The sequence below is a fragment of the Camellia sinensis genome, chromosome 15 (genome assembly GCF_055761805.1).
Source record: "Camellia sinensis isolate YWXY chromosome 15, ASM5576180v1, whole genome shotgun sequence".
Taxonomy (NCBI): domain Eukaryota; kingdom Viridiplantae; phylum Streptophyta; class Magnoliopsida; order Ericales; family Theaceae; genus Camellia; species Camellia sinensis.
The window spans coordinates 133,769,336-133,787,384 of record NC_138975.1 but is presented as its reverse complement, the minus strand read 5'-3'; the positions used below and the strand labels follow the sequence as shown (position 1 = coordinate 133,787,384).

The 18,049-nt window shown below is 38.1% G+C and overlaps 1 protein-coding gene across 1 annotated transcript; it reads right to left on the bottom strand.

Annotated features, from left to right (window-relative positions):
- Window positions 1-1,947: 1,947 nt before the first annotated feature.
- LOC145813301 (uncharacterized) lies at window positions 1,948-2,682 on the bottom strand. Its single transcript, XM_082908593.1, has one exon. It carries the CDS (start codon window positions 2,680-2,682, stop codon window positions 1,948-1,950), a length of 735 nt encoding a protein of 244 aa, XP_082764719.1.
- Between the last annotated feature and the right edge of the window lie 15,367 nt (window positions 2,683-18,049).

The following is an 18,049-nucleotide window of genomic DNA, read 5'->3' as shown; positions in this document are numbered from 1 at the left end:
CAGGCCTCTGTTCCTTGTTAACCTCTCGAATTAATACTGCGCTCACGGCATGATCTAAGACTGCTAGATAGAGGCACAGCTCTTCTCCCAGCTCTGGAGTGGACAGTAGAGGAGGTGTGCTGAGGAATCTTTTGAGACTTCGCAGTGCTTCGGTACATTCGCTACTTCATTCAAATGCTGTCTTTTTCCTTAAAAGCTGAAAGAAGGGCTTCATCCAATCTAAGGATTTGCTAATAAACCGATTCAGTGCGGCTGCCATTCCGGCTAGTTTTTGCAACTCTTTAGCCTTTGTTGGTACTTCAAGATCCTGTATTGCTCTGATTTGATCCGTATTCGCTTCGATACCTCTGTGAGTGACCATGTATCCCAAGAACTTCCCTGTTCCTACCCCGAAAGCGCATTTCGAGGCATTGAGGCGAAGCTGGTGGTTTTTTAGGATGCCAAAAACTTCTCTCAACCCTGTGAGGTGATTTGTAGCGAGCTTGCTTTTTACTACCATATCGTCTATATAGGCTTCCATGGTTTTTCTAGTTGGTCCTTGAACATCCGAGTGATCATTCGCTGATAGGTTGTCTTGGCGTTCTTGAGGCCGAATGACATTACTTTGTAGCAGTAAGTTCCCCTTGGAGTAATAAACGCTGTCTTTTCTTGATCTGGACCGAACAGTGGTATCTGATGATAACCGCTATAAGCGTCCAGAAAGCTCATACGTTCATGCCCTGCTGTCAAGTCTACTAGTTGATCAATGCGAGGCAGCGAAAAACTATCTTTAGGGCAGGCTTTGTTCAAGCAAGTGAAATCAACACAAACTCTCTATTTTCCGTTCTTCTTCTTGACTACAACTGTATTAGACAGCCATTGCGGGTACTGAACTTCTTTGATTGCTCCCGAGGCCAGGAGTTTTTCGACTTCGGCAATTACTGCTTCGGTGTGCTCAACTGAGGATCTCCGACTTTTCTGCACAATAGGTCGAGCTGATGGGTTGATGTTGAGCTTGTGGTAAGCAAATTCTGGGTCCAACCCTAGAGTATCATATGCTGACCACGCGAATACCTCCACATTTTCCCTCAGCAGTTCCAGCAGCTGAAGTTTCTCATCAATGCCTAGCGAGGTACCGATAAGGAAGTACTTTTCTTGGTCATCCTCTTTTACCAAGACTTTCTCTAAATCCTCTACTATCTTTTCCTCTGGAATTCCCCCTACATCTTCCAAGACTGGCTGTTCGGCCACTTCTACCGTCTGTACCCGATTGCAGAGCTGCTTTGCCTTTAATGTTGCCATGAAGCAATGTTTGGACGCAACTTGATCCCCTGAGATCTGCTCTACTCCGTGTTTCGTTGGGAAACAGATGAGCTGGTGGTAGGTTGAAGGGACTACTTCCATTCGATGAATCCACAGACGGCCAAGTATGGCGTTGTAAGGGGATAGTGTATTAATAACCAAGAACTCTATCTGGAGGGTTTTTGTCCCTACCACGACTGGCAACACTATTCTGCCAAGCGGCCATTCTGGCTGTCAATTGAAACCGACCAACGGGGCTGCCACTGGGGTGAGGTGTTGTTCGGAGAGACCAAGCTTTCTGAACAAATCATAATACAGTATGTCTGCTGCACTGCCCTGATCTACTAGGACTCGTTTTACGTCAGATCATTTCCCAATTCCCACAGTTATAATTAATGTATCAGTATGTGGGTGCTGTATGCCTTCTAAATCTTTGCTAGTAAATGAAACTGTGCACAAGGGGGATTTAGGCACTGTACGTACCTTTTTTGATGCAGGCTCCACTGACATGACCCGCTGAATTTGCGCAACCTTAGTAATCTCTTCCTTCAGTGCCTCCTCAGATTCCTGAATCGCTGTCCCGTGGATCACATTTATTATCAGCCGAGGTGGATGCTCGATATTTGCTTCTGGTGGTGGGTTCCCCGGTTCGGTCATTTCCTTATCCTAATCAATGTAATCCCTTAGGTGTCCAGCTGCCACTAGGTCTTCAAAGTGTTGCTTTAGTGCTCTGCAGTTCTGAGTCATGTGCCCCCTGTCTTGATGGTAGGTGCATCTGAGCTTCTGATTGCACCGAGCTGGGTCTCCCAACATTTTCGACGGCCAAATAAAGAAGGGCTCTCTCTTGATCTTTTCTAGGATTCGATAGATTGACTCTTTGAATACAGTCACAACGGCTTTGTGGGATTTGGACTTATCCATCTTATTCACTGCAATCCCTCGGTGTTCTCCTCGATCTGTTCTCTTCTTATGTCGAGTTGTTTGTTCTGCTGACGCTACCTCGACGGGGATCTGATCGTCTTTGAGACAAGCGTACTGCTCAATCTTGGCGCGCAAGTCTTTCAAAGCTGTGGCCAGGCGCTTGGTAAGTGATTGTCTCAGCTTACTTTCCGGGCGCAGACCATGCTTGAAGGACATAACGGCCATCTGCTCGTTGCACACATTTTCTTCCAAGTCATTGTACTCTTCCCAGTACCTCCTAGTATAATTGCGCAGCGTTTCCTCTTGCTCCTTCCGGAGGCCGAACAGTGTATCCGGCTCCTTCGGGATCTTAGTGTTGGAGACGAACCTGGCTAGGAACTCTTCGAAGAGTTGCTTCCAGCCATGGATCAATCTAGCAGGGAGACGATCGAACCATCGAAGTCCAGTTTCTCCCAGGCTGGATGGGAAGATTTTACACATTAGTGCCTCATCTCAGTTCCATAGGGACATCATCTGTCTATAATGACTAATATGTGTCAGCGGGTCCGACTTCCCGTCGTATGGAGTGAACTTCGGTGGGGTGAATTTCTTTAGAGGTCTCATGGTCTCAATCTCCGGGGAGAATGGTAAAGAGACGAGCCTGTCCAGCGCTCGATGTTCTCTCTGGTGAACAGTACGGTCCAGATAATCCCGATGTTATTCAATCTGTCTATTGCCAATCAACCAAGTACGAAGGTCCTGAAGAGGGTATTCGGTCTGTTGACTAACGGTCTTCTACCTTTTGGCCCTTTTTCGGCGTGACCCACGGGTGTGACTGCTTGCTGCCTCACTCTGTACCGAGATAGGCTGGCTTTGTTGCCCAGACTCATTCCTGGGGAATTTCTTCACTGGTGGCTCTTTGGATGAGCTCCTCCGCCGTAAACGAAAGGGCTCCGCTTCCGTCTCCTTTTCCGTCGGATCACCCAACATCCTTTTAAGTTGGGCTTTCAGCTCCTGTATTTCCATCCCCATAGAGTCTATGATTCGATCTCTATAATCCTTTTCTAGAAGAAAGTGATGAGAAGAGCCTCCAACGAAGGGTAATCGATGCTTGACAGATTCAAGGGTTTGATTATTGTTTACAGTTTGTTCCTCCGGGACTGTTGGGAGTGCCAAACCTTTGTCCTTCGTCTTCTCCGTCTGCGGAGTATGTGCTGAAGGTGGAACGTCCTCAATCCCCATCGCCGGAACTGAATGCAGAGCTCAGAGATGAAGTGATCCATGCTCATCGCACCAATTGAGCGTATCGGATTCCGCATTAGATGAAAATGGATCGGGGCCCTACACTCGGTTGGACTATCCAGGGACTAAGGCTCTTGCCACAAGAAGCACCATTAGAGTTGTCGGGCCGGGGTTGGCCGGATAACCCCTCCGGTGTGGGAATTAGTGATCGGAGAAGGAATGAATATCGAATAGAGTTTGTGAGTTTGCTTGGAATTGTTTTGTTCAGTCTTCTTCGTTACCTTCAATGTGAAGTTCGTGTTGTATATATAGTGTTCCTTGCTTGCTTCTCAAGGTGGGTTCATGGAGCTTGGATGCTGCTAGGTGTCCTTTTAGCATTGCTCAAGAGGGGGGACCACCTGGTAGTTGTCATTGAATGCGTATACTCATTGTAATCATGCTGATAACAAACCACATTCCTTTGGTTCAACAACTTCCGTGATTCTAGGTGTAGGGAACCAGCTGAGGTGGCAACTTGCACATGCACACGTTCACAGTTTCCACGTTTCCTTGCGAGGTTTCCTCAGTTCGGTACTGATATACCTCAGCTCGGCATCATTATGCCCTGTCTCGGCCTTGTACAGGATCATTCATAGAGATGGGTTGGTCCTTTCGGATATCTTTGTATGGGCTCGGCCAGTTATCTATTCGGCCCACGGATTCAGTATCGCAGCTCGGCCCAGCCTAGCACCACGGCTGGACTAGCCTTTCCATTGCGGTGTTGGGCCCAAGTGCTTGAGGACTTGGGTGGACTATAGATCATGAAGTTGGGCTCAACTGGTTTGCCTATATACTCATCCAGCCCACTGGGATTCGGACTTCAGCGGATTGGGCCGGCCCAAGGCTTGAACCTGACCCATTACACATTTAGCCCCTTCAAGCACCCTCTCATTATAATACTCTATAGGAAGATTAGGAAATCTCACCCAAATTGTAGTTTTATCTTCCTCAACTTCATTTGGTTTAAAATCTGGCTGCCATTTCCTTACCATCACGTAGTGATCCATAACAATTCAAGGTCCACCCATAAAGACTTTAGTGTAGTCTTCTAGCATGTCAAATTTAAAAATATAAAATCCATGGTCTATATCCAGGGCTTCAAAATCACCCTACAAACCCCACAATTTTTTCACCTTAAAAGTGAACAGTTTGTAACCTATATTTTTCCCCGGTAGCCTCACAATGAGGCATTTTCCCCATGGTTTCCTTACTTTTTGAAGTAACCCCGAGGGTAACCTAACTCTTGGTACACCCTTGACCTCTTTATCAGAGTTCAATTCTTTCACTTCCTACTCATCCATATCTTCCTCATCATCTTCAGATATGGGATTGTCCATTCTGCATTCAAAGTTCTTTTCGTTCAGATTTTCATTGAATCGAGAGTGAAGCAAAGCTTGTTTGAAGGATCTTGGGTTTACCTCTACTGTTGCTGCAGATGGATTACTAGAAGCTTGTCCCTTTGCAATTCTATCACGACCCAAACCCGCCCCTATAGGTTTAGCACCGTAACTGGCCAGTAATCCGTGATTACCAAAGGCCTGCTTAACAATAATGACAATAACCCCGTAATAGAGGCTGGCGAAAGCTAATCAATAATACAAAATACCATCCAATGAGCTATGGAGACTTAAATGAACAAAACAAATTTCACACACTTGTAATTATACAAACACTAAGTCCATAGCATATATGTGTTCATAACAAAACATAAGCTAGGGAATTAAATACCATTGCCAAAAACAGTTAACAAAACTCAATAAACATTCTTATCTCATAAACACAATGTCAAAAGGGTGAATTTGAATCACCCAATAAACCCTAACATGCAATGGTTCGGAACCTTGCAGTGAGGTATAGTAGTTGGCTTGACAAAAACAGGGTTCGGGTCGACGCCGCTAACTCTGATCCGGTGTCCAATCACCTACATATATATAATAAACAATGAGCTAGAGCCTAGTGAATAACAAATATGTAAATAGGTTAAGAATGAATGTCCATTCGATATATAAAACAGTCAATTGTACTAGTAAATCATTTATTCGATCAGTATCTCACATTTCATATCATATCTGTCATATAGTGATCATAGCAGTCATACGTGGTAAATCCAATAGTAGAATAGTACAGTAGGTCTTAAAAGACCGAATAGTCAATTGATGGTCATCAAATAGTAAACAGTAGTTCCAACAATTGAAATTGACAGAGATCTCTGTAACAGTAACAGTAGCAGTAACAGTCAATTGCTATGGATGCCACGAGTATAGTTCATAAAATAGGATAAACATTCATTCAGAAAACAATATTATTTCAGAGAGCAGTACAGTTAATCATTCAGAATAATTATAATTGAACATAGCTTTACAACATTGTTACTCACAGTGGGCTCCTGAAAAACACGTGGTAATCGTTCGACGTTTGACCTAAATAAATAAGTCAAGCACAACACGATTACAATTACACTCTTACAATCAATTTAATTCGGTTACTTGTTTGTCTTTTGATTTCTCTCATTTGATTCTAATTTTTTATTCGGTTGTTCCTATATTTTCTTCCTTTCATTCCTCTTAAATATGGATGACTAGTGTTAGGAATTAATTAGATTATTAACTTCCAATTAAAATATGTTTAACTATGTATTACCCAAACTAATTAAATATAAATAATCGAATCATATACAAACCCTTATTATGTTCACTAATTATACAATCAAACTTAAATTAGGCTCATACTTATTAAATTACAATTATTCAGTTATGTGTAAATTACTGAATCAGAAACTCATAAATATATATATTTTGCAATTTCAACTCCATTTTCAAGCAAATTAATGCCCAAATAATTAATCTTCACGTTTATTTCCATAATCTTAAGCCTAACTCAATTTCAATTGAATTTAATTAATTCTCAATTAAGGCTTAATTTGACCACATCTAATTTTCCGAACCTAAATGAATTTTTTAATTGAATTCTTATAAGGCTCTAAATATCAAATTCAACTCATTCTTCCATTTTTGAAACTCAATTTCCATACAAAATAAATCAAACTCTTGAATTCAATATAATCCCACAACTTTACATTCTTGAGTTCAAATCCTCTATTTAAAACTTAGTTACATGAAATCTCTATTTTCATGAACCCAAGCTTAATTCATGTTTAATCTCTTCTCAAACTCCATGAATCATAGTTAAAAACAAGTTTAGAACCCAAGTTCTCTTAAGAATATGCCATGCACATAATGATTATGAGTTAAATTAATCAATTTTTCAATGTGTTTTAACATGCATGTCGTAAGTTCTCAATTATATGAGCAAATCTCCTATTTGAGGACAAATTCAATTCATTTAAACTTATATCTTGGAAGATGATGCGTAATAGAGCTTCAATACCAAGAATTTGGAATGATTTATTACCTTAATTAATGCTTCAAGACCAAAATTCCAGCTTTTCTTAAGGTTCCTCTTTCTCCTTTTCAATTTCTCTTCTATGATCTTAAGCTTAACTCACTTTTCCCCCCATTCTCTGTCTACGCGGTCTGTTTGGTGTGTAAAAAGATGACTAACTTAGACAACCAAGCACTTAAGTACACTTTTTGTCTTTTTACGAAAAGATGTGCAAAAAAGTAGAGAGGTGATGTGATGGAAAAAATATAAAAAAATAGATTATATTGGAGTTGCCAAACTTGACCTTAGTCTATATTTATGAGATGAGTATAAATACAATTTATTATTTAATTTTTCAATTAGTTTGTTAAATTGAGGTTCCAATTAAATTAAATAAAAATAAATAAATAATTAAAAAAAGAAACACTCATTTCTACCCAAATAAATTAATCATCTACATTAAATAATCTAAACTATACTAATATAAATTAGGCTCTAATTCCTATCCAATGATTTAATTCTAACTTGTTAAAATTAGCGAATCAGAGAGGTTTAATTTTCATTCTAACCTATCTATTCAAACAATACAAGTCAATAAATCTCATAACAATCAATAACACTTAAATCACATAATTAACATGTAGGAATATAATTAATAGTTCCAATTAAGGCTTAATTCAATCACAATAAATTTTAGAAAACGGAATCAATTTTCGATTAAACTTCTCAAATGGCTCTAACAATTCCCATGAGCCCATCCATGCACGCAATTTCAATTTGTGCACCCAATAAGATTTTCGATTTTAGTTTCAAAGTTGTAACCTTTTTCCCTATTTGGATAGATAGGCACAAATTAAATTACTAGGCACTTAGTTCAATTAGAATTAACACATAATTACTTAATTAAAATCACGATTAGCAAGTCTCGGTCATCATAGATTCCCTCGGATGGCCCCAATTGCACATCTAGGGAAACTAGGGCTTCGAAAGATTCAGCCATCATCTGGTCTGGTACTCGATCTTAGGAAGGAAGTTCCCCTCCCATCTCAGACACAGGGCTTTCTTCCATTCTCTTATCTTCAACCCCTGCCGTACCCTTAATTTTCTTGTTGCTACAAATAAGAAGATCAATCTCTTCAGTGAAGCTTCCATGGAAGCATTGGGTTTCTCTAACGGTCCTATCGCCCATCTCTTCGCTGCAAATTCTATTACCACTTTAAAACTACCAATAAGGTTGGCCATTTGGCAATCCACAATTACCACGATGGAAGGTAGTATGGGTGAGCATGGTTTGTTGGAGTAAATCAAAGACTGAACCATTATTTATAATTTCATGAAATTTGAAATTAAAATAAACTATGAAAATGTTTAACCAAACAAGAGTGAATCATTAAAAAAAACAACAATGAACCATTAAAAAGCATTTCGGTTTAAGTTGACTACGATAAAATATTATTTATAATATGATCATAAAATATTATTTATAATTTTACAACTTATGAACTAAATTACTTTTAATACTATAAAAGAGTATGTTGGTAAAAGTAGATATTTATGCATATATTTTAGCCCCCCCCAAAAAAAAAATAATTTTGAGATTAAAATATTTTATAATTTAAGAAAATATTTGAGACTCTTTAAAACCTTTCATAATTAATATTAATAACATATTTGAGTGTTTATAAAATAGGTATCAAATTATATACATGGTATATATATATATATATACTAGTGTATGCTTGTACTTAAAGGCAAGGTGAAAATAATTTCGAGATTAAAATATAATTGAATGTAAAATTATTGGGTTAAAATATAATTTATCTAACCTGTTGCCAAAAAAAAAATTTGAGGTCAAAAAATATTAATAGATGGTCCGCTTGGTTTGAATTTTCAAATGAATTTTATAATTATATTTTTAAAAAGAGTTTGTCAAACTTGAAATTTTGGTTTCGTTTGTGAAGTAGGTTGAGTTTTTGGCTATTTTAACCTGAATTAAAAAGTCTCGTTTGAGATAAACTTGTTAATTCTTTTGACATTTGTGAGAGAAAAATTAAAATAATTATAATTTAGATATTTTATCTTATTAATTTTTATCGTATTTTATTATTTTTGTGACTATTTTGGTCTTAACCTATAATGCCACAGGAAGCCAATTTAATTGTATATTTTAAAAATAATTTTTACAAATTTAAAATTCAAAAGATATTTGGTCTTTGTGTGTGCCTCGCCAAGTGGTTGGCGTGGGACAGAACCACTTTTGTGTGTGCACGGTGAATAAATATGTGTATATGGATGGATGTGTATATATAAAATAAAATATAATTTTGTGCGGTGTTATGGCGTGGGACAAAATCGGCCAATTTTCCTGACTATGGCATTTTCAAAATTTTAGTCCCACTCTAGGGTGTGTTTTTTACTTTATTCTCATTATAGGGTGAAACGGTTTTCCTAAAGCCATTTTCTGTAAAATGGTTTTGCCAATGCTGTTTTTAAAGAATAAAAAAATAATAAAATTTTCCTTCACAAAAACGGTTTTTGAAAAACCGTTTTTACTTAACGTTTCATTAATTTTGAGTTTATAGAAAACGGTTTTTCTAAAACCGTTTTTTAGTATTTTTTTTTTCCCAATATTTTTCAACATAAATATAAATTGCCATAAATAATGTAATTCAAAAAATGAGTTTATTAAAACCGTTTTCTAATACGGCTTTAGTAAAGCCGTTTTCATTGTTATTATTATTATTATTATTTTCTCTTTGTTTTGGGTTAGAAGGTGATATATATGCTCCACAGTCCGAAGCACATCCACACACACTGCACTTCGACAAACAACGATGAAGGGTGAGACGCGAAGAGCACCGCAGAGGAGGCCAAGAAGAAGAAGGCCACCGCGAGAGTTGTAGCAAGAAAGAAGAAGAAAAAGACCTCAAAACATCGTCGCACCTCTCCCTTCCATCATCGACATTGAGGTTTGTTTTGGATAAATTAGGGTTTACATTTTTGATAGGGGAATTAAAGTTCAAAATTAGTTTTTTTTATGAAACTCCAGACATTGACAGTAGATTGTTTATGCTGTCATGTCTGAGATTGTAGTTATACCCTGGCTCTCATCCCCTGAACCCCAAGCAACTGTTGTCTTGGATTGAGATAGGTGTTATGCTTGTTGTGGTCTAGTAGAGAGATTATCATGTTTCTGTGCTGTATTGGCCCCCCTACCAGACCACCAAATTTCATTTTTATTTCAGCCCCCAATTTTTGATTTTTGTGAAGCACCCATTCCTTCCCAGAATTGAGGTGTCACCGTACCATCCACTTGCCTTTGAGATTGTTTTTTTAGCCCCTAATTTTTGGTTTTTGTGAACCCCCCATTGGTTGACTTTCCATCATTGTGGTCCTCATTCTGACTAGACTTCGAGGTATTGAATGGTGACTGTTAATGCTGTCCTGATGGAGAGGCCCAGTGAAGGGAGGTTTTTGACGGAGCTGCCCATTCTATTTGGTGTGCCTTTATTGTGGGCACTTCGTCTATCTGAAACTTATTAGTCCCCCAACTGGACCAACCACTTGGCTTTGAGCTTGTTTCTCCAGCCCCCAAGTTTAGTTTTCTGTCAACCCCCCTTTCCGTAATAGAGTCGTCATCCTCATTGTACTTGCCAGAATTCAATGGTGAGTCTATCTTCTTGAGTTTCAGAGAATGAAATTTTGTACCCATACCATCACTATTTGAAGAAGCCTAGTTAAGGGAAGCTCTTGATTGAGCTACCTGTTCTGTTTTTTGTATCGTTGAAGAGGGCACGTCATCTGTCTGAACTGCATTACCCCCCCAACTGGACCAACCACTTGGCTTTGAGATTGTTTCTCCAGCTCTGAAATTCAACTTTACTCTAGTCCTCTTCACTCGAACAACCCCAACCTCCTCTATTAGACCCCCAACCATTTGCCTTCGACGTCATGTCGTCTCCCAAATTCTATTTTTTGTCAACAGCCCACTCCTTGCTACCATTGGACTCACTGTTTTTATTAGAACTCCATATATTAGCATGTGACTCATTCTCATTCCTGGTTTGATATTGTATTTAAACTTTACTCATGTGACTCATTCTCATGCCTGGTTTGATATTGTATTTAAACTTTGCTCCCCTCAGTATTGGAAGAACCCCAAGCAACATAAGTTTGTAACTGTTACCTATTCTACATATTCTGACTGGACTGTATGAGCCCCCCAATTGGACCAACAACTTGGTTTGGACACCATAGGCCCTGAACCCCAATTATCTGTTCTATCCACATGTCAACTGGGTTATGAGCTTATGTAGACACCCCATTTTTTACCACCCTTAAGACTTGGGCGTCACTAATTGCTTACTTGGTGGTGAAAGTTGTGAAGTGCAAAGGTTTGATTCCTTCAACAAGAGGAGAGTCAAATCCCAACCTTACACCTCATTTTGGACCAAAGATATTTTGAATGGTTTTTTGACCTTAAAACCCTCTCTTTCAAAATATTTTTGAAATAAAGTTCCTACGATGTTCCAAGACTCGCATTTCATTAAATGTTGCGCTTTTCAGTAAACCGAGCGAGGATAAAGTGAAAATGAATGAAAGAGAGATGAAATCTTTGAAAAATCTTTCAAAACACCTTGTTTAGGGATTTGGAGTTGAATGAGAGAGGAGAGAAGAAAACTAGTTGAGGAGAAGTTCGGCATAAATTCGGGTAGGATCGAAACTGAGTGGCTTCACCAAAATAGGCATAACTTTTTTCACAGTTGAAATTTTGATGCAAAGCTGCCACCGTTGGAAAGCTTACTTCTGGGGCTTCACTTTGGACACAAGAATGACCTGAAAAGGAGTCCAGATGAAAGAGATATGCCTATTTAAAGTTGGACTTGGAAAGCAAAATTTTTCCTATCGACCAGAAAAATGGGCTGTAGACTAGAAAAGTGGTCGGTTGACCCAAAAGGTAGTCGGTCAACCAGAAAATGTGGCTGACCGACCACTAAGGTCCCAAACTCAAATATTTTGAAGATCTTTCCCCTCCAGCTGCTCCCGGGTTGTGCCACCTGTTCCATAATCAGTTATTTTGACCAAACTCTTGTATATTGCTATATATGAGGCATTTCTCCCATTTTACAAGGTTAGAACATTTAAGGCTTAGAAAATTTGGGGAGCTTCTCACTCTAGAATCCTCTCTCTCTAGAAGATTTGTGAGCAAATTCTTCCCTCTCTCTAGAATTCTCTCTTTCTCCTCTTGTTTTAGGCTTAGAAGTGAGAATTTCCTACACTTTTGCAAAGAGATCCTTAACCAAAGTTGATCATCTTTGGGCTGAGGTAGCTTGGGACATTTTTTGAGCTCCAAAAGGCTGATTTTGGCTGGTTTTACTACTGTTCTTCAAGGTGCTTCAAGGGTAAGAACTTCCTCCTTTCAAGCTTGTTTTTGCACACTTGCTTTATCCCCCTTTTTCCATTGTTTTGTTGTATTTTGGGGCTGGTTTTGAACCATCAGAAACTCTGTTTTTAAGGTGTAAAAGTGGTAGCTTAAAGCTTGGTGAGTTTGGGGGTTGTTCTCCCTTTTGTTCCTTGGCTTGTGAGGCTTTTTGTGCAACTTCTCACCACCTTCAAATCCAAATTTTTTGGCCTTTTTACCACTGAAAATCAGAGCTATTTCAGTGGTGGAAACCATGTTTTGAGGTCCAAAATAGAAGGGGTTGGCCTTCCCTCCTTGCTTCTTGGTTACATGCCTTGTTGGCCTAATTATTGAGCATGTTTTTCTAGCATGTGTTGGCTTATTCTTAGATTATTTTTGGGCTTATTTCAGCATGGCATAACTTTGCTTTGGCTTGGTTGAGTCACCTCTTACATGCTTTTTACACTTGTAGTGTAATCTTGCCATTTAGCCTTACATGCTTGCTACTTTGGCTCATCGTTCTAGCTTATTTTGGCTATGCTCCCACATGTTTTTACTCTTGTTTTAGCATGCTTAAACTCTGTTTTTGGCTGGCTTAGCCACTTCTTGCTTGCATTTTGTACTTGTAGTGCAAATAGTGCTTACTAGCTTAACATGCTTGATGTTGTAGCCTATTAATCAAGCATGTGTGTGCCCTACTCGAACATGTTTTTTTCCACTGATTTAGCACGCTTTAGGACTGTTTTGAGTGATCTTAGTCCTTCGGGGCTTGCTTGATATGGCTATGGTGCAAGTGCCTTAGCTAGTCTTGAGTTTTGAGCACTATGGCATGCTATATTTGTGATGTTTGCATGCCTTGGCATCATTTGGCATAGTATTCTAGAGCTTATATCTTTTCCATATTCTCATGTTTATCACTCTTTAATTGTGTTTAAGAGTTGTGCCTTTATGCCTTGTTTATGAGCCATCATATGAGCATGCATTTCTAGCTTCATGTGCCCAAGTTTCAGGATGTTTTGGCCTCTGTTTTGGCATGGTTTAGGTCTATCTATAGTTGGTTTAATCATTTAGGCTTGGGATTGCATGTCTCTTGTGAGATGCTCTTTACTATCTTTGATGTTTTTGGCCTTTAACATGTTATGCTTGCATTGTTTGCATGCTTTAAGGTCTTTAGCATCCTTTTTCAATGCTGAAATATATGCCATTGCATGCCATCTTTCATTTGTTATATCGCTTTAAAAGAGGTCTTAAGCCCTTTGTTGGTTTGAGTGTGAAATCAAGGCGTTCACGCCTAATGGTTTTAGCCTTCTTTTGAAGGTTTCTATTAACCAACAACATGATGCTTCTTTCATGCTCAAGAAGCTTATGGCTTGGTCTGTCTTTCCAATTAGAGGGCTTCTCGCTTTTGGACTTAACCAATTAAAGGATGGATTGGTAATCTAAAATGAGTAAACAAAATTGAACCAAGTAAAACATGTCAAAGATAACATGTTGTGTTGCATTGCATGTGTTTGGATCAGACGTTAATCCAAACACAAGAAATGAGAGACGTTTCATACTCAAAGTGATGAAACGCGTAGCATTTCTTGGTCGCCAACCCTCTTGGTCATGCATGATAGAGGTGAAGGCTCTTATGTGTTATTTGTGCATTCATTGACTCATGCAATCTTGGCTTCTCGGCCATCGTGCATTGCGATGCTTGGTTGGCGGCCCAAGAGTCGAGAACCACACTCCCTTAAGCCTGAGAAATGATAGGGAGGGTGGTTGTGCACACATATCTTGCAAATACACTGATATGCCCCTTGCTGTTCTCTGTTGCAGCAAAACTGGAGTTTGGAGAATCAGCTGGTCGACCGACTACAAAAACTAGTCAACTGACCAGTAAGGATGGTCGGCCGACCAGTTTTTCTGGTCTACAGCCCCTTTTTTCTGGTCGGCAGCCCACCAGAGGGTCCCTGTGTTGGAGCAGAAGCAATTTGGAAGTTTGTGCAACTTTCAGAAATCAAATCAAGTGCAAACAGGGGCAATTGGTAGCATGGCAATGGATTTCCGGGCGAGGCAATCGAGCAAGCATATCTCCCTCCCCTCGAGGCCATTTTAACTGCTTTGTTTAGCTAGTTAATTTGCTGATTTTGTAATTAATTAGTTAATGTATTTAGCTAATTTATTTCATCTTTGTAATATTCTAATGAGCTTAGTATAGTTAGTTTCAATTCGGTTTGTAATTAATTAGCTTAGCGTAACTAGTTAGTTGATTTATTCGGACCCTCCGTCGAGAGGGCAAATGTTGTAATAAGTGTGCGTGTGTGTGTGAATGTCTTCCAACCTCACGTCTTTCTCCCTTTTATTTACCAATTTTTGATGGTTAGTTTTAGGGCATGTTTCAATTAGCATACTTATGCTTTGCATGCGTGCATCATTCATTCGTATTGCATGCACGGGGCTCGGCGCATCATTCAAACTGCATTGAATTTCAATACTTACTTGAATACGTGTTTCAAAGCATGTTATCAAGTGTTACATTCATATGCCATCTTAGAATAGCCGAGCCTACTTAGTTACATTTTGCATGTGTTACATTAGGCATTGTTGACATAGTTAGGATCATGCATTGATTACTAACTAGCTTTTGTTTTGGCTCGGAGTACACTGCAAGTGTTTATGCTTTAACATCTTGTATGTGTGTAAGTGTTTCCATGATAGCATGCTTGCCATGAGGCTATTTGCTTAACTGCTATAACTGTATGAATGCCTGTGGGCGAAGGCTTGATTGCTTGAATTGGAACAACTCGATGATTGTGAGTTTTAAGCCCACTTGAGGGTGGCAAATTCGCGCTTTAGTTTACTTGCGAGTAGCACTTTTAAACCACTTTCAAAAACAAACATGAGTTGTTTTGTTCCAATCCGCGTGATTGAGTCTATACTTATATGCTGTGCGCATCACATAGTAATTTTGGATTAATAAACCGGAATAAGAACACATGTGGTTTCAAAACAACATATTATGCTTAGTAGAGGCTGATCCTTTGATCGGGTGAGCGGGGGTGCTCATTTCAGGACCTTCCCCTCTCATACCCAAGTTCCCGAGTCGAGGTAACTTTGGTGATGACGGACACGTGGCCTTAGGCACGAGTCAGGGTTTCCTAAATTTTTCAAAACAAAATATTTAGGTGGCGACTCTAAAATCTAGCAAAACAATCCATGTTTGGCACTTTTTGATTAAAATTGATTTTCTAAAACGATTTGTCGGATTTGGACTCTTTGGTGATTTATCAATCTTACATTACACTGTGTGAGATTAGATTCAGAACCGTGACAGGAGTCTGAACTGTAGTAGCTAGAACCCAAATCCGCACCCTCTCCGAAAGGGGGGGCGCGCGGAGCGAGTTCGGGCGGTCTACAGCTTGCAGAACAGGTTCATCTGTCACAATTGTGAAGGGGTAATATGTGATTGAAGTTGCATAAGTTTTTACAAAGTTATTGTGTTAATGTAATTCTCAACGTCGTTTGATTTCTTTAAGCAATTGTGGCAGTTTGAATGAAGATCCTTTTTGAGATTTGTAATGGTGTATGTTTCACAATTGTAATGGTGTATGCTTCACAATTGTAATGGTATATGTTTGACAATTGTAATGGTGTACACGAGTAGATTGGATTGTGAAATTTGTTGTGGTGGGCTTGCTTTCATTCCCTATAAGGTGTTTATATTTCTATATTTAATTCTTCAAACCTACTATTGAGGAACTTTAATAAAATGTAAACTGCACGACGTAGATATTGGCCGAAGTGTGTTTGTTTTGGTTGAATCTTGTATTACTGGATATTTTTTGCTATATTTTTGCCAACAAGTAGTCAACTGTCACTCCATAGTTTGTAGTGTTGCGCTAAAACCCTGAAAAATAATAATTTATTCTTATTTGAACCTTTTTATTTTTTTGTTGGCAATGAGTAGCACTTAGGTTCTTAAAGGATAGACTGATTGTTGTCGGTTTGGACTAATGTCATTTTTAGGTTGTTCATGTTGGTAAGGAAGTACACAAGTGAGGGAGTTGCATGAAATTATGAACTCTTCTGAAAAGTATAAATGACACTGAAATACTGTAAGATTTAGAAATAATACGCACCCAATTATCAATTATTTCGTAAGTAAAGTGCATTATTTCGATTACAACACTTATCCTCTTTATATCAACAATTTGTTAGTCATGAAAAACGAAAATGATCACATTGAAATACATAGCTTGTGTTTGGTTTAGTGGTGGACTTTTGAAATGTGTTTTGAAATTTATTTTGGAAAGAGTATTTGAACTTGTTATCTCTAATAGAGGCTTCAGTTTTGAAAAGAGTTATGAGTTGTTTTTTGAGTTGTCAGTTGTTCAATTTGGAGTTGTAGTTGAAAGTATTGGGATTTACTTTTTTGAAATATGACAACATGTTTCAAATGAAAATTTCAAAATTTTCAATTTGGTAATATTTTTAAAAATAAAGGAAAAAGATGGTCGTGAAATGTAATCCACATTAATGTAGGACTTGGAATAAGAAAATTAGGAAAAATTGTAAATATTGGAAAAAAAAATTAAAATTATTTTAGAAGACTACTGAAAAGTTAAAATACAATTGAAAATTGTTTTCAAAACTGATAACCAAATAAATTTAGTTTTTTGTCAGGTTTATGTTCATTTGAAAGCTTCATCTGTAATTGAGTTAAACTTAATGTATTGAAAGTTTTACCTGTAATTGAGTTAAACTTATTATTAGATGCATTGTTTTTTATTTTAGTTATGACATGACAATATAAATTACAATGTTCGAAAAGATGGAAAGTTGGTAAATGTTGTGTGTAGGGAAGTCCAAAATGTGAACTCCATGTCTTTTAGAAGAATGCAAGGCATGGAAATAGCTATAATTTAACTTTTTAAGTTTTCCTAATGTAACTGGTTTTCAAATTGATGCATGAGTTTGTTGTAATTGTTGGGGACACATTGTTAGAATGCAAATTTTTTATGATGTATGACGCTTCACATATGGAAATTGTCTACTGTAAAAATTATTATACTTTCATTACAATGACGATAAATGTTACATATTGTCGTAGGAAATAGCAGCATACTACGTTGTGTTTATGAGGAGGGCACCCGGGATTTACACAACCTGGGCAGAATGCAGCCAAGAAGTTAACCGATTTGTGTGGGACTGTATTCCAAAGGTATAACTCGTTTAATGAGGCGCACAATGAATTGATTAATTATAGGAACAGATGCGTACACGGTCAGCCCGGGAAAACACAATTTGGAAGTGCAGCTGATGAAGTGGATGGTAACGAAGAGGAACATTTAGTAAACTACACATGTGCCAATTTCAATGGTATTAGGCTGCAAAAACTTGTGGGTCCATTGTAGCGTACTGTTTTTTCTTTTCCATTGGCGTTATGGTTACTTTTGTTCTAACGGGAATTATGAAATTTTGGTGATATATTTTTTATATACGAATGGTACTTTTTTCATTTTTTGCTATGCAATGTAACTTGTATGTAATTTGGTGTATGATTACGGACAGGAACTTATGTAATGTAAATATTGGGTTGGAGTTGATGTTATTGTAATTCAATTGGTTTCGTTTATTTCATAAGACTGATGTTGTGCAATGAATGAATGAATAGAAAGGTTATTTGTTTTATTTAATTGGTAGTATATTTTTTTTATGAATAAGAACGTTATTTGTTATATTCAATGAATAATTGTTACATTTTTGGGTTGTCACAGTTGAAAAGATTAACAAGTGAAGAGAACGTGTATTTTCCCTAAA